General features: G+C 42.4%; 1 protein-coding gene across 1 annotated transcript; it reads left to right on the plus strand.

The window, feature by feature from the left end:
• Window positions 1–648: 648 nt before the first annotated feature.
• On the plus strand, window positions 649–14,498 carry CRABP1 (cellular retinoic acid binding protein 1). The gene is made up of 4 exons (XM_076348426.1): window positions 649–752; window positions 1,274–1,452; window positions 4,190–4,303; window positions 14,170–14,498. The coding sequence occupies exons 1-4, from the start codon at window positions 683–685 to the stop codon at window positions 14,218–14,220; spliced, it is 414 nt and encodes a 137-aa protein (XP_076204541.1). The 5' UTR covers window positions 649–682; the 3' UTR covers window positions 14,221–14,498.
• The last annotated feature ends 6,444 nt before the right edge of the window (window positions 14,499–20,942 follow it).

The following is a 20,942-nucleotide window of genomic DNA, read 5'->3' on the forward strand; positions in this document are numbered from 1 at the left end:
TATGTCTTTGTCCTTCACCCTTCTCAAAGGGGCAGACTTGGATCGGGGGCGGTGACAGCTTCCTTACAACAGCCTCCTACCCTGGAAAGGGCTGTGCTCCCTGGCACCTCTTTGGCCTGGTGGTCGTCTAGATTAGCAGTGTTGGGGGCAGGTTTGTTGGTGTGCAGGCCCGCCAAGCTGGGAGGCCTGTGCGTGCGGGGAGCTCGGGGGCGAGGGTGTAATGTACTACTGTGCCTCGGCCCTGCCGCGGTGGGGATCAATCCAGCGTGAGCCTGGAGAGGCTGCTTTTATTTGGATTGTCCTCTCCCTTCCTTGCCTGCCTCTGGGGCCTTTCATCAAGTCCTCAGTGTCCACCCCAGCTGTGGGACAAGTGACAATCAGGCTCTCCTTCCTGGGAAGCCCCAGGAGGCAGCTGGCGGGCTGCAAGGCGGGCGGGCAGGGAGTGATGGATGGAGGACTGGCAGGACTGGAAGGACGGACGGACGGATGGCGGGGCCACGGCTGGGAGGGCGGAGGGCTGTCTGGCGGCGTGGTGCTGGCCCCGGGGGAAGGGGTGGGGGGCCGGGTGGGTGTGACCCGCTCTCCCAGCCGCCGCCGCGGTCCGCCCCGCTCACAAGGTGCCTGAGCCGGAGAGAGAGCAGCAGCGCCCCGTCCCCGCCGCCGTCCGCAGCGCCCGCCCGCCATGCCCAACTTCGCCGGCACTTGGAAGATGAGGAGCAGCGAGAATTTCGACGAGCTCCTCAAGGCGCTGGGTGAGGCGCGGGGGAGCCCGGCGCCGGGCAGCGGGCAGCCCGGGGCCGTGTCCTGCGGGAGGGGGACGCGGGCGGGCTGTAGCCGGAGCCGCGCTCCGGTGCTCGGTGCTACCAGAGCCGGGCACCCGGGAGAGCTCCGTGCGGGGGAAAGCTGTGAGCCCTGCCCGGGGAGGGGCGATCGCAGGCAAGGCACGGTCAGACCCTCACCTGCGAACGCCGGTGGTCCCGCCACGGGGATCCGGGCTGCCGCTGGCCCGGCGGCTCCTGCCACGCTCTGCCACGGGGATCCTTGCAAGACCCCGCGTTTGCCGTCTGCGCAGAGCCCGCCGGAGAGCCGCAGCTCCCTGCCGCGGCGGGCTGTGCGGAGCCCCGCCGTAGGGCTGCGCGCAGTGCCCCGGCGCCGCGCCGCCGCCGCGGGCGCCGCCGGCCTCTCGCCCCCCTCGATCCGCGTGGTGCGGGGCGCGCTCAGCCCTGGGCACGGCTGGCGACTTCAAGCTCTGCTTCCTCTCTGCTTCGCCCAGGTGTCAATGCCATGCTCAGGAAGGTGGCGGTGGCTGCCGCCTCCAAACCCCACGTGGAGATCCGCCAGGACGGGGACCAGTTCTACATCAAAACTTCCACCACTGTCCGCACCACTGAGATCAACTTCAAAATCGGGGAGAGCTTTGAGGAGGAGACGGTGGACGGACGAAAGTGCAGGGTAGGAGGAGAGCTGGGGCGTGTGTGTGTGTACTACCAAGTTCTTTTTAGGTGGGACAAATACATCTGCTGGCGGTGTCCCCAGACAGTGGCATTACTGCCCCCCACCCTCTTCTTCCCAGAAACACTCTTTGGGGGTTCTTGGTGGTCGCCGCTCCTCTTGTCCCTCGCCCGACATTCTCCCTCTTGCAGGGTAAAACTGAAATCTGAAGGCAACAGAGCATGGCAGGTCCCAAAGGCAGAGTTTGAGTGCCTGTTTGCCGGCTCCTTGACTGGCAGGGTTTTGTCCAGCTCTTTTTGCTTCCCTCTCCCCTGGAGACCTCAGCTACAGCGAAAGCTCTCCCCAGCCTCTGTCCCTGACGGGAACATGGGGAATGGTGGAGCAAGAGAGACCTCAAGAGCCAGGATTTAGTGCACAAACCTGACATAACTTTTGTCCTAAACTGAATCGGTTGAGTTCACAAGCAGGACCGCAGGCTGTTGGTAGTTTGGAGCTGAAATCCTCTTTCATTCCTTTGCAAGTGCATGTCTCCAGTTTGCTGATCAGATAAGTCTTTAACAGTGTAAGACAGACTTTCAGCTAGTGTTATACCAGCCATAATTACACCATCTCCTTGTGCAGAAGTGCATTAGAGGGCGTTCACTGGAGTGTTCTGGGCTTGATTCTGTGTGCGAGCCTCTGCTCGTCCACCTTTGTAACCACTTCTGTGGCCGTGGAGGGGGCTTTAAGTCGGCAGCATCTGACACCAGCTTCTTGCTGGTGTAGATACATGGGATCCAGGGCATTGGAGAGCTGGGCGGTGATCATAGCTGTCTTTTGAAAAAAGTTATCAAAGGCATGGGTTAGTTATCCTTTCCTCAGGCACTTGTACTCTCACACTTATAAGAGAAGTATATATAAAACACTTATAAAAGAGGTATGAATAAAGAGTATCAGAATGTAGTCCCAAATGAGAATACAGTTTTAAAAGTATCCTATGATGGTGAAATAATCTACTTTCCAAAATATGATCTCTGCTAATTCTTGGGCCAGCTTCTGAGACCATTTGCACCACTAAAAATTCAGAACTTACTATCTCCAGTGCAATTGCTGTGAATTTAAATTTATGAAAAAAGGGAGGCAGATTCTGGGAGTCAGTGAACATTTAGAACATCCACTTGATCTCTAGGATGAGTTATCATATATTTAACAGTTTGTTCAGGAAATGTTGCTGGCTTTGTTAATTTATCTTGTTCGACAAAAGTAGTATTTTAGTGTCTTCATGCATAATGCATATACAATAAATGTGACCCGCTTTGTAGAGAAGGATTTATTGCTGCAGATGGAAAAACAATAATTATGGCTGTAAGCTACGAAAGTTGGAAAAATCTGAAAGAAATGTGTTTTGTGAAGTAGTAAATTTTTTCCATGTGTTATGAAATTATTTATAGTCCACTCTCAGGAATAAGTTGTACTGCTGTGTGTATACAACCAAGATGTGGCCACAGAGCAGAAACTGACAGATAATAAAATAATACTTCAGAATGTAATTTGCAATATCTGGCAAAATTGCTGACTGGTGATAGATTTTGATACACTTTATGGGGCGGGGGGTTTTGTTCTGCCAACTAACTTGATCCATTGTTCATACAGACAAAGAGCGAGTCATAGGTAGTTGTACTGCAAGGCACAGCTTCTATAACTGCCATTTGAGATGGCTTGTTGGCTTAAAAACCCTACTGTTTTGAAAAAATATTTATAAAGTAAACAGCTAATTTTAAATCAAAGTAAAGTTTTTTTTCCCTTGGAAAGTCTGGAAAGTGTTAACTTGAATTTATGCATACATATGCACACACACACATGTATATGTGTATGTATATGTATATAATCACAGACTAATGAATGTCTCCCATGTGCTAGTTATAAAGCGATTACTTGCACATTCATTACAGGGCATCCTTCTGCACAGCTGTTCCATTGCACTGTAGAATAATAGTTCAGTGCTAGAATGAAAAGCAACAGAGTCAGGGCTTGCCTATTTGTGAAAGCTAAAGAAAATCCTATGGGTTTTTTTATTTTTCAGTGGTTTCATAGTCATTATTGAAATGCTTTGAAAAATGCCCAAGGGTATTTCAATCTCCAGACTCTCAACCTTAAAAAAGTAGTATCGCAAACACTAGAATTCTAACAAAGTTTCTTTAATTTAGTTGTGATTTATTCTAGTTTGTTAGCATAATAAATGTTTAATACGGTTAACTTGGCACAGTGCCATATAGTATGAAAGGTTGAAAGTGACAAATACTGCATTATTTATGACCACAACATGATACATACGATTCTTTATGCTTTTACTCTAAGGGGACTCTGTAGTGACAAATAACACATCAGATCAAACCACAAAGATGCTTGGGAATGTAGACACTACATTATCACATGTTTCTAAATTATACTTTTCAACATCAAGCATTTTATGAAAACTGGGTGGCTCTTTAATTTGGAAACAAATGCAGATTTACACTGAAAAGACGCATTTACAATTACTTTGTTATTAATATATACCTATTTCCAAAATGCCCCCTCACACCTTAATTTTGATTTCACCACTCTCCACTGATGTGTTTTTCCCTCTGCCTTTATCTATCTATGTGTTGCTCCTTTACTGCAGCAATTATTCTCGCTACTGCTCATTGTTGTCTCTCTGCCTCATGCTGCTGGGGAATATAATTAATGTTATTCCTAATGGTTTTCTTGCCTGCAGAGTTTGGCCACTTGGGAGAATGAAAACAAGATCTATTGCAAACAAACTCTTATTGAGGGAGATGGCCCCAAAACATACTGGACTCGAGAATTAGCTAATGATGAGCTGATTTTGGTAAGAACCTTGAACCCACCCAATACATACACCACATTTTGTTACCATGAAGTATGACTTACTATTTTTCCTTACTTAAATCCATCTGGAAAACTACTATTTTCATAATCCTCTTACGGATTTTTCCTTTTCCTTTTTAAATGTTTTTTCCTTTTTTCCTTTATTTCTAAATGTTTTTTTTAAGAACAAATAAAGATGCATGCAGGTTCTCACTTGCATTTTATTGCTATAACTTTTGCCATACTTTTACTGGTAGAATAATCACAAGCGGGCCACTTCTGCTTTGTAAATTCACAACACCACCAAAGAATTTGCTTGATTTATTGCAGATTTTCTCTGGTGAAAGTGAGATCAAGGCATTTGACCATATTTCTGCAGAACCTTCTTTTTTAGGCATGTGCATGATATGTTGCTTCTTATCCACAATCACATGGTGTATAGCAGGAAAGATGTGGCATGTTGTTAGCATGCTCTAATCTCATTCTATTTATGAAGAACATATAATTCCTCCCCCATCATTGCCACCTTCCCCAATTCCTTGATTATCTCTGAATCCAGTTCAGAATTGCCTTCATGAGTTTCTCAGAAATACACCAATTTGCACATTTGCTGTCAGCCAACATCCCCCCACTTCCATATGGCAGCAGGGTTACTGTAGGCATTCTGAGCAGCACCTCTGCAACTGCCTCACCATTTACGCTATGAATCATGCCCAGTTTATTTATTTATATTGTACTTATTTCTGTTAGAGTTGAGTTCTTTTCACTGAATCTTTCCTCAGTAGTCCCTCTACATTAACGAAACAATATCCAGAACTGGATAAAGACACACCTTCTCTGAGTTACAAGCAGCACAGTTCAGCTTGAGTTCAGAATCATTTTATTGCACATGTTCTTACGAGTGAACTCTGGATAAATAGTTGATTAGACTGTTACGCCTCATCAGTTTGGGCATGGAAGACAGGCTGCCGGAGTGACGGGTAAGAAAACATCAAAGCAGGGAGGTTTTATTTCAAACTATCACACTAACTAAATGTCTGCACTTTAAAAAACAAACAGCCTCCCCAGTGTTCCTCTAAAGCAGTTGGAGCTCTGTTTTTAAGATTGCATCTGAAACAAAACCAGGACCCAAACCTAACCAAGTATAAACAAAAAGCTTTTAAGGTGTCAATATTATTCCAGACATCTTGGAACTGTTCACCCACCCCTTATGAGGAGGTGTATGCTGTTAGTGAAATCACACTGGTTTCTATTGAATGAATACTCCAATTCTGGATAATTTCTTTTGACTCAACCACTGGAATTCTTCATATTATCAAAAAACTTTAGGAGGCGAAATACTTTGATCTCTGCTTCACATCTTTATCTATAATGCAGTGGACAAAATATATTCTCAACTATAATTTTTCCAGCTTTCTAACAATACATTTCTGTAGTTTATTATTTAAGCAACAGACTAGTGAGGCAGCTGTTAAACAAAGTGAACTGCTCCAAGCAAAGCAAGAAAGCCAGTCATAATACAATTGCCTCCTGCAATCAGCAATGTGAACTTAACCCTGCTGGGGAAGAAGAATGAGGTTGGTTAAGAAAACAGAGCAATTCAAAGATTACAAAGCCATCTAACCTTTTTTCTTGTATAATACAGTCTGTTGAGCTTTTTGGAATTATTTTTCAAATTAGGATAGAAAAACTTCCTTCTTATTAAAATATTTCCATTTATAGGAACACAATCACAACTTTTGATAAGTTGTTTTACTGGTTAATTTCCTTGCCATTAAAATATACACATTATTTCTAATCTGTATATGCCTAGATTCAACTTCCAGTCATTACATATGATGTATAAAATAATATGCTTAAAGTTTGTTATTGCAAATACTTCTCTTAACAACACTGATCAAGCCACCTCTTGGAAGAACCTTCTCATTGTTAAGCTAAACCATTGGAAAACCTTGAGCCCTTCATTACAAAGCAAGCTTTCCTTGAATCATTCTTTCAGTGCTTCTTCAGAAGCACTCCGATTTATCAATTTCCTTTCTAAACTATGAACACCAGAACCACACATACGGTTTTGCTAGCAATCACACTAGCACCTGATGTAGTGGTGACTTCATTTCCCTGCTCGTATCTAAAATTATTCTAATTTATATGCAAAGACTTTGTTAACTCTTCTTTGGGAACTCACACTCAGCTGATCATGATCCCAAGTAATTTTCCTGGTTTCTGATTCCCCAGACTGATCCCCTTCCCCTCTCCTGCAAGCTGGGACTATGTTCATTGGTTGCAACATACGATTTTACTGTGGCCATTATGAAAACGTAGTGTTTGCTTCCAGGTGATCCAGATCATTCTCTCTGTCTTTTACTATTTAGTGTGATATGCAGTTCCATTCTCCTACCTCTTTTATGGAGCATAATGGCCTCTTTTGCTTTATTAAATGTTAGGACATTACTTGGTCCTCAGGACAAAGATTTTCAAGCCCCTCATGACATTTGATAGGACAGAATGTACAAATCTTTTAAATACATGGTCAACATTGTTCAAAATCTTCTGACACCCTAAAGCTCAGCAATGAGGTGTTTCTAAGAGCAGTGGTGGTGAGCGTGAGGTCTCTGGTCCTTCGGAGAAGTTAACGGCCAAAATCAACCCTTCTGGGAGGCAGCAAAGGGTTCTACTGTTTGGAGGAAGACAGAAGAGGGTAAGGGAAGCTACATTTTCTTGTTTGTGGCCCAGGAACAAAGTAGGATTAGGAGGTCTTAGTGAGAAAACCTTGTGATCCCTTTTGATCTCTTGCCTCTCAACTGTGTGTGGGTTTTTCATCACTCCAGTGAAGATTCAACTTAGATTATTTTATCTTATGCTTGGAAATTTTCCTTGGATCTGAGTCTGCAAACCCCCACTTACATCTTACGTCTTCAAAACTAAGATCACAGTGAGAAGATTTTTCTTTGTCTTCTCCTTTCTTTTTTCTTCCACCCTCCCAGCTTTGTTGGGGTTCTTCAGGACCTGAAATTCATTCTCATTCAGTTTTGCTGCCCATATCACTTCAAGCATTTAACAATTCCCATCTTCACACTTCTCAAACCTCCCTACTTACCTAAGAAATATTTTCTGTTCCTTTACTCTTTCTGATGTGCTTTGGTAAGTTTTCCCTATTTCCATTCTGGCAGAGAGATTTAAATAAGCAGAAGGAAACCACATTCTTACGAACTTCTAGATGTCTGCAGCTGGGAAGCTGTCTTTTATGGGGCAGAGCCTGTGATGTAGCAGTTTAGGAACTCTGTAAGGCTGGTACTTATTCTCACAGTCTCTGCTCCTGTTTCTCTATCCAAAGAAATCTTTCAAGAAGTCTTGAGTCTCCTTCTTAGCTATTACATGCATTTGCAGAAGAAATCAAGAGAACTCGTACTCCATTTGGAAAAAGTTGCAAGAAGGAATCTAAACTGTGTTAGACTGAGGCGTGAATGGAAAAAAGGCTTGGGGCAACAGGGGGTAAGGAATGAGTTTTACTCTGCTAATACTGGCTGCATAAATGTTGGAGCTTTGCCACCTAATTTTGATCTAATATGCTGCATTGCTTAGGGGGTCCACTGGATTATGACATTTTTCTAATGGAAGGATATATTTTTCTCCCCAAGACAGCATGTTAAATAAAATGCATTTATTATCACATATAATAAAAAAAAAAAACCAATGTTGAATTGTCGTGACTACCACAGAGCTAAAATAGAAACCATATTACTGTATAATTATCAATCTTTCTTGCATCCTGGCAGAAAAATTCCTTATGTTCTTCAAAGATATTCCCTTGGAGCAATATGGTGGTCTTTCCTGACACATCGTGTCCTCTGGTACACAGATGCTGGGAACAAACTATTTAGTTACCAAAGGTTTTCTTTACCTTCAGGTACCAGTTAAGTTTGCCTTTAGTTCTCCTCAGCTCCTTGCAGCATGGAGAATGAGATTACTTTTATTAGTAGCATAAATAATACTTGACTCATACAATGGCAGATGTAGGTCTAAAGTCCTGTTAGAAAAAGAGTCCTTTCAGCTGAGTAAGGGAAGAAGGATCAAGCTCTGCTTTATAAAAAAGGTGCTGTGAATGTGTTAGAACATTGCAACTACTTTCATCAGTGCTGTTTATTCTAATCTCATCTGATGCGCTTGCTGGGATTTCAGTGCTGCGTTTTTAGAAGTACTGCACAAAAAAATTACATGGAATATGCAAGCAAGGGAGGATGAAAAAGATGGAACCCCATCAAAGTCCACATTTGTTTGCCTTGACTATATCTTTAGAGTTTATTGTATTGTACTTTAAGACTGTAATGCATACAGAGAGTCAGAATATCTGTATTTACAACTCCACATTCATAAACTATACTTGGATTAGCACTTGAGCAATCAAGATCAGAATATAACACAAAAATGTATATCTTTTACTTGTCTGAAAAGTAAGATCTGGGATTAAGTCTATTCTAATAATCGTTTTCTTCCCTTTTATACTCTGTAATGTTTTTGCTGTTGCTGTGTGTTTTTGTCAGGGACACTAATGAGCTATCAATCACTTGTGTAAGTCAGAAGAACAAAAGGTCGACTCTTACAAAGTTAAAGGATGCTGCTTCCAAATGTCAGCTATTCAAATGAGAAACATTTATATTCAAACTTTATCTGCATTGCTGCTTTCATAGCTGCTCATGCCTCTATAGATTTTAGTTTAATCTGTAACACACAAACATTTTAAAGTGGATGATTACTGAAGAGGGGCTTTAAAAACAGCCTCAGACCACGTTTTACACAGTTCATGTATCACACAGGGGTTCTCAGAATCAATTACAGCAAGGGTCAAAGATCAGAACGTTAGGGGGGGTTCAAGCATGGTTTCTATTCTACATTCCCTCCCCAGAAAAATCATGCTGTAGTTGATTAAAACTGGTGAGCTGTGGAGCCTAGATGAGTGAGTGAACATTTTTTAAATTATATTGCTGGCTTCTGGAATTAAACATAGTAGGTGAGAAGGGTCAATGCAGATTTGGAAAGATACTTTGCAGCTGAGTGCTGAGATTTGTGATGTGCCTAAGCCTTGTATCGAACAACGTTAAACTACCTAAGTGTTTAACTTTTCTATAGTTTTTGGAGAGTGATCTTAAATAAAATCAGTTATCAAAAGGAGGGCCTACTCATACTGAGGTCAGTAGGGTGTTTTGCTGCTGACCTCATTAAAGCAGCCTTGATAAAAGTTCGGAAGCCTGTAATAATGCATACGTATGTGTTGCATGGACCTAATGCTTTAATTTACTCTTTGCCATGAGCAGATTTACAAGGGGGCTTAGGGATCTGCAGCCTCTGCTCACTAGTACAGCCTGGTCTGGGTCACATCCCAAACACATAAGCAGAGAAAGAAGCCAAAGCCATTTGCATCTTGGATGCATCTGATCCTGTATATAGCCTCTTATAATATCAGTTGTAGCTTAGATGTTTGCTGTGTACTGGCTTTCAAGACTACTACTGGGAGACACCATTGTCTCATGTTCTTACCTCTGTCATTCATTTGCTGCATGCCTCTGAGGAAACTGTATAATATAGCAGTTCTCAAACATAAATACCAGCATTTAGGTACCTTGGTAAATGACCTTTTTTTGCATTGTCCTGTCGACTGATATCCTACAGAAAGTAAAGTTGTATGTTGGGTGCTTTGCTATTAATATCCAGGTTTGAAAGTGGGGGCTGCACCTTCTGTGACTACGGCCCCATAATGATCAACCTCTTTCAGAAAACACTATGGGAGTCAGGAGGAGAAAGGAAATATGCAATGCCTTTATTGTGAAGATTTATATCTTTATTCTGGATAACATGGAAGTTTGCATCTGGACAAAGCCTCTTCTGAGGATTCATTTAAGTAATATCTTCTCTTCTCCATTTGTTTGCTGATGTATTCTGTCTTCCTTTTGCAAGTTACCTCTGCAGGTTGGTCAGTCATGTGCAGATAACAGGGGTTTTTTTGCATACGCTGGCAGAAGTGATCTTTCCCAGGTGATTGTTTCAATGACAGTCTTCCTAATTATACTGTGTGCTCCACTTATCACAAGGGCTCCTCAGCAAATGTTTATGAAGAAGGCCTTCAAAAAGCAGATTTACTCATACAGTAATATATTACTGCCCTGTAGTTCTCTTTTAATCTTTAATGATGTCAGTGGTCATCAGATTTTTAGTGAACTGAGAGGTCAATTTATTGGATTATCCCCCTGTGCAAGGCTTTGTTTGCAGTGTGCTTTTGGACTCTTAGCTACAGATTATGGCAAGCTAAGTGAAGAAAACAATTCTGTAATTTGCAGTCATTGCACATTTTAAATCCTGTTTTAGATTTAGATAGAAGCCTTGCCTTGTAGCATTTTGTAAGATAAGTGGGACCTTGGCAAGCTGATGAGAAGGTGGTGTTTGAAAATCCCGCATCTCCTCCTTAGATTTGAAGTGTTTGTAGTTTGGTAGCGTTGCACTTTTTTTTAGTTGCTCTGGTGAAACTTCACCACCAAATAGCCAGGATTGCTCGCTCTCTTGCTTTTTATTAGGACATTCTACTCCTTTGGGTCATGGAAATCTTTAAAGTCTGCTTGTTCTGACAGGAGCTATCAGCTCTTTCCAATCTAGAATTAGAATCATAGACACTAAACAACTGCTTCATCCTACCCCTCAATACAAGGATTCAAGTGTGAAGGATAGAGGAGTAACAGCCTTTTGATTTGGACCTTCCCCTGAGCTTGGGCCCAGCTGTATATTAGACGTTTTTGTGAGTAACCACAAGAAAAGGAACGCAGCAAGTTTGAACATGTTCCTCTTTGCTTTGTTTAGCAATGTTTAGTAGAGTTTTATCAACAATGCTAGTAAGTTACAGTAAGATAGGGAAACACCTTTTACATAAGTCCACATTTAAACCATGTACATAACCATGACAATCAAAGCCATTTATTTATGTGCTTCAGTACGGAATTAGGTCGCTAATCATCTGAATGGATATGAGGTATAAAATCTAAGTGCTAAAAAATGCAGCTTATTCCTGAAACAGGTCAGAGGCCACATAACCTAAGCTGGGTCTTCAAGGAAAGGATGCCTGGCTGTTTGAGAAGTGCCCAGTGGCTACATGGTACTCCAGAGTAATTGTAAATGGACTTTGCATGAATTTTATCTCTTTATGATCTAGATTTAAAGATACGATTGTGTTAAACTATAGTGGTTTTCCAGACTGTGAGAGTGGTGTGTTGCACAGAATGACAATCCTTGTGTATAGCAGCTGACTAAGACTACTATGTGTTTGGGTTCCCCAGGTATGTCCATGTTTTCTGCACTTAATTTTTATCCTGACAGAGCAATTTGAATGCAGTCCTTTGCCTGAGATTTTCAAGAGTCCAGAAGTCCAGCTGGAGCTGGATGTTGGAAGTACAAAACAAACAGCCATTGCGCTTTGGCACAAGCGTGTCAAGTTGTGACTCTGTGAGTGCACAACAGTCAGTCTGTGTGTACATACAGTGGACTGCCTGCATCTGCAAGGCATTCTGGGTACACCCATACTACTGAGCTTTCCCAGAAAGCTACTATTTCTTTTTTCTTCCTCCACAAATTTTTATCTTCATTTTCTCACTCCCTCCTGTGGGTCTTGCAATGAAGCTGCCAGTCAGACTACACTGATGTCTTAGGAGCAAGCTCTGCCCAGGGCTGCAGTCTCAGAACTGGACACTGGAGTTTCAAACACTCAGACCTACAGTGGCACCCTAGGACAGACTTGCAGTATGGATCCCATCTATTTCAATCTGCTCTTCCCTGCGGTGTTCCCTCTCAATACAACTACTGACCTGTTGTGACAATAACTGCTGTTGCACAGGTTTAGGGGAAGAAGTTTGTCTCTTAATTTCCCCAAAAGAATAGACATAAATTTACTAGGGAGGTTACAAGAGTTTTGGCAAAGTGCTGCTGCAGCCTTTCTGATTAGAACTGGCTGATGTGGCATCCACTCACATCACAAGATGTGGCTGCATAGCTGTGCAGCTCCTACTGTCAGACTGGGGCCGTGCCAGCTCCTGAAGAACACTACACAAAGACTGTTTTACTATTACTTATGATTTGTGTTGAAATAGCAGTGGGGGACCCAAACTTCACTGTGCTTAGCAGTGCCTGAATGTACCACAGAAAGACAATTACTGTCACAGTGACCTTCCAGCCTCCACAGACAACTTCAAGCCCTGGATGGTCTTGACTCTGACTGGCTTTCTCTGGCAAAGCTCCTGCCGAAATAATTTCGCCTTTGTGTATAATTTTCAAATGTTGAAGGAAGCCATAGTAAGGGTATTTGCAGCTGGTGCAATATCTGCATCCTTTAACGTTCATTTTCAGAAATTTTCATGTGTAAGCTAAAAATGTGTATAAAGATTGACAGGATAAGCTCTTTATATGCATAAAAACAAAGCCTTTGTCTCCAAAATACTAACAGACTTTTCTCCTCAATAAAGTGAACAAAATATAAGCCAGAGTCAGTTTTAAAGCCAAGTCCTTTCAAAGAGGTGTTGGCCAAAACAGGCGTACAAAGCATTAAAACAAATAAAATCCAGCTGACTTTTCATAACACACTGGGGTAGTTCTTAATTATATTTTTCAGTGAGACCTTGGCGGTTATTACAGCCAAACATCCCACCTCACAACTTGTTAGTGGCGACCTCGAAACTGTCTGTCACTGTAGCTGAAAATGAAGTTTTTTGCAGTTAGCATTTCCTCACTCTTGCACCCATTATTTCCTTCATGTTTAATTGCTTGCTTTGAATTTAGCCTGCCAGACCTGAAATTACATACAAACACTTTGGGGTTTAGGTGGCTTTCTCAGACAGCTGCCACAATCACTGTCCTGCCTAAATGTCCTGATAATCTGTACCGCAATATTGCTGTGGTAGAATTGCCTTTTAAGTGCAGAACTATAGAGCAATTTAAAAAACGCAGGCTTTCAGATGCATATCTGAAACTCTGTTTCAGTCAATGGTATAACATCATGTAACACCAGCTCTAAGTATCTGGAAAATCAAGGTACTCTGAGGTACTGAATCTGGTATAAGAAACGCGATGATAATGGGACATAGTCTGTAGTAAGTCAGTGACTTTCAGATGCGTAGTGATCAAACGTTTGTGAGATCTCATAGGTGTTTAGTCACGTGAAATGAGTTTGATCACTGCATTTTTCTCCATTATGTGCCCTCATTGCAGACCCTTATCGCAGTTAGCGAATTCACTGGTTAAGGTCACAGTATCCTGAAACAAGGTTGTGATTGACACTGCCCACTTTACGGCCTGGGAGAGAGGGTTTTGGTATCCTAGCATGGCGTGTCAACATCTTGCAGCAGCATTATGTTTACAGGTTATAAGTATACGTTCTCCTGGTCTTCAGCATTGCTCCACTGACTTCATTTGAACTACTCTGATTTATACCTGCAAATATCAAAGAATGCCTTTTGAACATGCCATCTGAATTCCACCCTCAGCATTTCCAGTTCGAAGTGCTGCAACTGTTTCTAAATATAACAACAGTACATTCCAAATTCCCTTTCTTTTCTCATGTTTATTTATAAATGCATGCCAAGAAACTATAGAAAAAGGGAATTTGTGCATCATTTATCATTCTGACAAAATTCATCATGCCTTGGAAAAAAGGTCACTTACTTACATTGCATTCCTCTTCCAAAATTACTCCTTTCTTTACTCTTATCTGTCAAAAGATGTAGGAAAATGTATTTCTGCTGTAGAACTAGCTACTATAGTAAAAATAACATTAAAAAATGGTGTTAAATGTTTGCTGGTTCCATCTTTTCTGATTGATTTCTATTTCTTTTCCAGACCTTTGGTGCTGATGATGTTGTGTGCACAAGAATTTATGTAAGAGAGTAAAAACGTCCATTTACTTGTCATCTGGGATGAAGTGGAGAACTGTGAAAATCCCCAGTATAATGAGTATCTGTGTGTGCTGTTACTAATGCGGTGTTGTATGTGACCGTGTGTGTTATATCTGAACCCATATCCTCTGTTAAGTGTATTTCACTTTCATGTTTCATCGCAGGCACTATTCCTTCCCACTTTTATGCCATCATTTTTCGTGTCTGCTTTGTATTTTGTAGTTGTTACTTGTTATGGTTTCATCAATTATTAAACTTATTGGGCATAACTCACAGCCGTTTTGGGGTGTTTTTAATAGAAAACCCAGCAGTGCTTTGGTGAGGACTGAAACACTTTTTACCCTCTGTTGAAGTCAGTGTGGAGTTTCACTGCTGTTGGCTAGCACTGTGCTGTCAGGGAACACCTCCTAGGGCAACACAAAGCGCAGAAGAGCAAGTGAATTGCAAGGCCTTTCATGGAGCTGCAGGCTGCTCTCTCAAACCCAGAGCTCTGCTTCTTTTCTTCTTTCTGTCCTGTCTCCTTGGGAGAGTTGTTGAGGAACAATTCCTGTATCCTGGGATTGCTGGGACTGTGATTCAGCAGAACCAGACAGGACAAGGAGAGATCTTTGCCCTCTTTCCTGCTGCATCTCTGAAGAATGCCCAGACTTTCCCTCTTGAGACACTCATTATCCAAGTACAAAACCCAGCTGTATACACAGGACAAACAACATTGTGGTCATGACTAATACTTACTGTCATCACACCCAAGCACCTCAGACCTGATCAGAGAGCCAGCAGAATCTGACAGATGTTACTTGTTTGGGCCATAAAAAGATAAAGCTGAGGAATGCTGCTTTTCTCCTCCCTTCTCACCTGTGACAGAGAGAATTGCTGATGGCTTCACTCCCCCTCAGTGTTACAGCTCTCACTTTTGGTGACTCAATATTTCATTCTTTGAACAATTAAGTATTTCACAAACCAGGGACATAGTTCAAGAATGAAAGAAACACCAAATTTAATGTATTTATTCTGGCTCAGAGTTCTGGCCACAGCACTATCAAGTATTAGATTCAAGCTGAACAGACATTCCTCTAATGAACCAGAAACTCTTCTGTTCTTCAGCCTTGGAAATATCTGGAGATTGAGACTAGGAGCACTACTTATTTCAGTGCAATACCCAAGCTTATCTGACCAACTTTCAGTTTTGCAAGAATAATTTATCTGCTTCATGTTACCCAATCATAGAAGATTTTTAAGAGGTTCAGTGTTAGCAGAGTATATGCCCGGTTCACTGGACTGTGCTCAATATTCAGAATGGGAAAATAGGTCCAAAACTTGATTGTCTTGGGACATCCATGGGAAACAAATTACTTTGTCTCTTCATCTCGCATAGCTATGCAGAGGAATCCCCTTTGATAGGATTGTCAAACTGCTGTGGAGAAATCAGCCACCTGTTCTATACACGGCAGTATGACCTACAGCAGCACAACCGGAGAGAAACGTATGTTTTCTGGCTCCTCTGCTCTGACAGATCACACTTTCTTTCTCTGCCATCAGCACTCAAGATACAATATTGCAGTCGAAAAGGGGGATCTTTTCCTTCCACTCTAACCTTAAGCCAAATTCTGTTTCTAAGACCTTGGTTCACTTGGTACCAGTTAAACACACTGCATGTTAGCTCGCATTGAAGCATGGGCTGAAATTAGTTCATTGTGGTTTAGATGCAGCTGAAGCTACCCCCCGGTAAGAATGAAACCATAAGGGGGAATGACAGTGATCTATCTTTATTTTCTATCTTCTTTTAAGATTCAAATTAAAATAGTTGGGTGGTTTTTTCCAAACAAATTCAATTTCAGGAATATCTGGACCTGCTTGTGTAATCAGCTGTGCCAAGAGGACTCCGTAAGAAGTGCCAGGCTGAGCTAGCTCAAAGCATCTCAGTGATGCAGACAAAACTGTGTCTTGCCACATCAAGGCTGAGAAGTAAATAGCACTGTGTTGCAGGACATGCTGGCACATGCCACATCCCTGCAGCAACAGGAGCCCACCAACACTGTAGAGTGCTTTGCCCCCACCTCCCAGGCGGTGAGTGGTGGATGCGGGGGCTGCTACAAGCTGATGAGGTAAGTAGTAGAGCCAAAGCCAGTAGGTAGCAAGGCTGTTTTGCCATTCCAGAAAAATGTTACTCTTAGCAATTACCTCTTCTGCCTGTGTCTAAAGCAGCGCTGATGCGTGGTTTGTGAGGGTTCAGCAAGGTATTGGTATGAACCTCACATTGTCTAGAGCAAGTGAGTGCAATTAATGGAAGCAGTGATTTCTATGTTTCATTTCTAGGAAGGCTCATGCTGAGCTGTTGTGCTGCTCAAGCAAATATCCTTCAGAAACCTTTCCCATCAATAGGAAAGTACCAAGTCAAGTTTCCATCCAGTTGGCAACTACTATCCAAGTAGTAAAGCATGAGCTGTTTAACTGCGTTGTAGAGGTTATGATTAAAAACAGGCTCTTGAGATACGAGCTACCCTGCATAACTGGGAACTTTCTTCTTCCAGGATTGAAACCGTTCCCCTAAGCTTCATTTGCAGTCTGGTATGACAGAAGTTCCTTTCTTTAGTAATTTCAGTGTGGAAGCTTCACCACTTGATTGACTTCCATGGAGTTACATTAGAGTTGCTGGTGCATAGGTAAATTCATATGAACAGAGACTAGAACTGGTCCAGGGTGTTAGTTTTACGGCTCATTGTTGAAACAGTGCAAAGGCCAAATTGCATTTTGTGAGTCCTCCTGGATTCAAAAGCTCTTCAAATCTAGGCATACAAGAATTTGGAATGATTTTACTGGCCAAAAGCCTTGCAGTTGTCTCCTGCCTTTCTTTGCTGAGGTTAAGCTCCTTTGGGAACATGGAAGTTGAACAATGCCAGGGTGGCCAACAGAGAGTTTTATCCACTTTTTGTGTAAAAAATCATGAATTCACCCTTCCCCAGATGAGGTGATGGAAGCAGAGTAGAGTTACTGTAGCTGTCATCCACAAAAACTTAGTCTCACAATGTCTGAGTGTTAAACAGTTGCTTAGCAAAATAGGATCCTGAAAGCTTCAGGCGGCCGCTCTCTGCACGTAGGAGGGAGGGACTTTTGTAGGGAAAGGTGCCAGGACAATGGAGCACCTAAGGATTACATAAATGGTTTGTTGATTACTTGATAGCATGTGGATATCTGAAAAGGGCCCCAGGGATTTTATGGTTATTGCCTTCCAGATTCAAATCAGAGAGATGCTCTCTGCATCACCAGGGCTTTTAATCAGGCCTGTGATGGAAGAAGCAGTGGAGCCAGGGACAGAGCCTGGCTCACAGTTATGTGTATCAGTGAGCAAGCAGAAATTTCCTTCCCCTCATGCTGCTGTGTTCTAATTAGCACTTTGTCACTTGACCTGGAAGCACTCAGTGGTTACAAGCACAGAATAGTGACAAACATGGCTCATGTCTGTCTGGATGGCAGCTGATTGACCACAGTGTGCATAACCACCCACTGCATGTCTGCTGTCTTGCAAGTCTCTGTGCCCAAGAAGCTAGACTTCTGAGGTCTGCCAGTGCTCAACTGTGATGGCCAAATGACTTTCAGGCTTTGTTGCTAAGAACTTTCTGACCATATAAGTGAATGCATTAGGGAACTCTTCCCTGTGAGTTTATTACATACTACTATTTATGTTCGAGAGTATTTCTCCGTACAAGGCCAGCAGAATACAGATAGCTAAGAAGGTGAGAAGTCTTCCTCTCTGAAATAAGCTTTGTCTTGCAGTTGCCGAAACAGTCCTGCTGGCTGAATGGATACAGTACAAGTGAGTATTCAGTTGCCTAAACATAGGTGTCTACAGCTGTTTTAGATGTCCTGTGTATCCAAGAGATCTGCACAAAGCTGGCATATAACACAGGCTCTGCATGAGATCTGTGCCTTTTTTTGGAGAGGCAGCAGCAGACCAGGGACAAAACCTGAGGGCATCACAACATAGATGGCTGTGATTAGGCAACTGACTCCCAACCTATGTGCCTGCAGGCTTGGGACCATGCTGAGCACTGCATTGACCACACTGATAACTAACTGCTACAGCAAGACAAAGAAAGGGTTATACAGATATCTGCAGCAACTTGGCACATGTGTAACATTTCGCAAAAACAAAACTTCCCCACATGAGTGGAACACTAGGATACAGCAGCCATGTTCTCTGCCCTAGGGCAAGAAGAGTTCATTTTAGGATTTTCCTTTGATTTTCCATACTTTGTTCTTATGCTGCTTTCATAAAACATTTGTTGTTTTTCTTTTCTCCAGGAAAAATAAACATCCTAACCAGTAAACAGATCAGGCAGTGAAGCTGGATTCAAAATAATCCATTGTGGGAAACCCAAAATACGAAAAAAATCTCAGCCAGAAATGTGATATTGCATTGAATTGTTCAGTTCACACGTATCTGTACCACCAGCTACTATTGTGTGGGAACAGAGCTGTCCCACTGCATGCTGTGTGCCGTGGAGAGCTAGTGCTGCTTTAGCTCAAGTGATCAGTTTTTGCACTCTTGAGTGCAGAGAGATCTATTTCTGCTGACAGGAAGCTCCAAATCCCACATGGCTGCAGAATCCGGAGTCTTTGAATCCTGTTAAAATATGTGCTGTCTGAATACTGCCATGTCAGAAGTGGAACAACCTAAGGTGTTCTCTTTGATATTACAGATGGCTGGCTGGCTGGCTAAGGAGGGTGGTGAAAAAAATGCTGTTATTAATAACGGAGGAATAGGTGGGAACAGATGTCATAGTGCTTTCTTCTTCATTTTCAACATTCCCCACATTGCCTCCCAGAACATGAGGCCAGTTTCGATCAGAAGCAAAAAGCCTCCAGGATTCCTGAAATTTTAGTTCACTCTTACTTGACTCTTGCTGTACTCTGCTAAATCAGAGTGAAGTTCTGAAACCAGGGATTTTGTCTTGTATCTCTCATTCTGTTTCCATCTGAGGGCCTGCCAGTGATTCTCTGCCAACATAATCTGTGACAGGCACTCAGGTTTTTTGCCATGTTCTCAAAACAAAGAGGAATCTGGCAGCCAATCTATTTTACAAGCTTGAGTATGATTTGCTGTTAGAATTTGCTGTACCGTCACACACTGCACCTAGAGAGGAAGGTGGTGAGGCTCGAAATGGTTTCTGCAGCAGGCAATACCACAGTCTTCTACTAGGTACTGCTATCTATCTCCCACACAAACCAGCTGCTCACTGAGAGAGGCAGTTCAGTTGCTCAAGCAGAAAGGAGGTGACAGTCTAGGTGACTGACTGAACTACAGATTTCTTAAAAGCCCTGTAGATATGTATCTCAATGTTAATCTTCACAAGATGTTCATGTGGAGCTGGTGGACTGATTTCATCATAGGTCTGATGAGTTCACAGAAAGTTTTCAAAGGGCTGAAGCTTTCGTGTCTAAGTAGCTGCCACTGCTGGGAGATAAAGGTGCAATTGGAAATCAAGTGATCTTACAGAAACTGCAGATAGGAATAGCTATAGTGGGTCAGCGCAAAGATCCTCTCTCCTCCAGCATCTGGTGCTTAAGACTCTTCCCTGAGTCCCCTGTGAGCCTGCATATCCCTTTAGGGGATATAGGCTGAAAGACATACGGCTAGTCTGCCTCCAAACCATGCCTTGGAAATACCTCTATGTGCTCGTGTCCCATTCACTCCATTTCCTCACCTTTGTGTTCCACACACGCAAAAAAATGGCAGGACTTTTTTACCCCCATCAGAGAGACCAAGGGACCTGTCACCGTTTTAAATGCATTGAGAATTTTTGGCATCTCAGGCTGGGCTAAGACAGACAGCATCACTGAAATCTACAGCAGTTTTGATGACCAAGGACTTAGGGATTCTACTCACTGTGAGTAAATTATAAAAAGTTTGCTATCCTTTTGTGTTCAGCGTCTATTCTGCCCTGTGACACAAACCCAGAAAATATACCCACAAGATGAGAGTTTATCTTAGCAGCTCTGGAGAAAGATCAGTGATTTAAAACATTCTTGATGGAAACCAGCATTACCAATGTTACTCAGAGAGACCTTTTGAGCACTAATTTACTGTCCGCGTCAATGCCGAGATTCTGATGCTATTAAGAGGTTGCTGATTGCTGAAGCTATTTCTTTCCATTTCTCTTGCTGCAGTTGGGAGATTTTTAAAATGTTCCATATGTGGAAGTTTATGTAAAATTGACACTGTGCCATAGTGATGCATAGTGAGTCTGGAACATCTAAATAATGATATTAATTTGCATATGATCCTCCATAGGGTGTGCCAGGACACCAGCAATGACTGCAGTAAGAAGTCTGTGTCTGAAGTAAGCACCTAATAACTCTTTTTGCAGGAGTTTTTAACACTGAACTTATGCAGTCTGTGGCAAGGCTAGAGACTGAGAACATATTGCAGTTATTACAGAGCCTGAAGTCCAAGTTCCTTTTAAGACACGTCACCAGCAATGTGTTTTAATCAAAAGTATTTTAGTGAAGTAAATTGGAATCATCTGGACCTGGCTGGCATCATGTTCTCTCAAGTGTGATTTATTTCCTAATTCCTTTAATGAACTTGATATCAATACTTTCTGATGAACATGAAGAACAAACAGCAAGGCTCTGTAATGCTTTCCATTAACACAGGTTATACAGAAAAGTTGCGGTTGTTGGCTTTGTCGCAGCAACAGGGAGAATCTTCAAAAC

This window comes from Aptenodytes patagonicus, chromosome 10, assembly GCF_965638725.1.
Source record: "Aptenodytes patagonicus chromosome 10, bAptPat1.pri.cur, whole genome shotgun sequence".
Classification (NCBI taxonomy): Eukaryota; Metazoa; Chordata; class Aves; order Sphenisciformes; family Spheniscidae; genus Aptenodytes; species Aptenodytes patagonicus.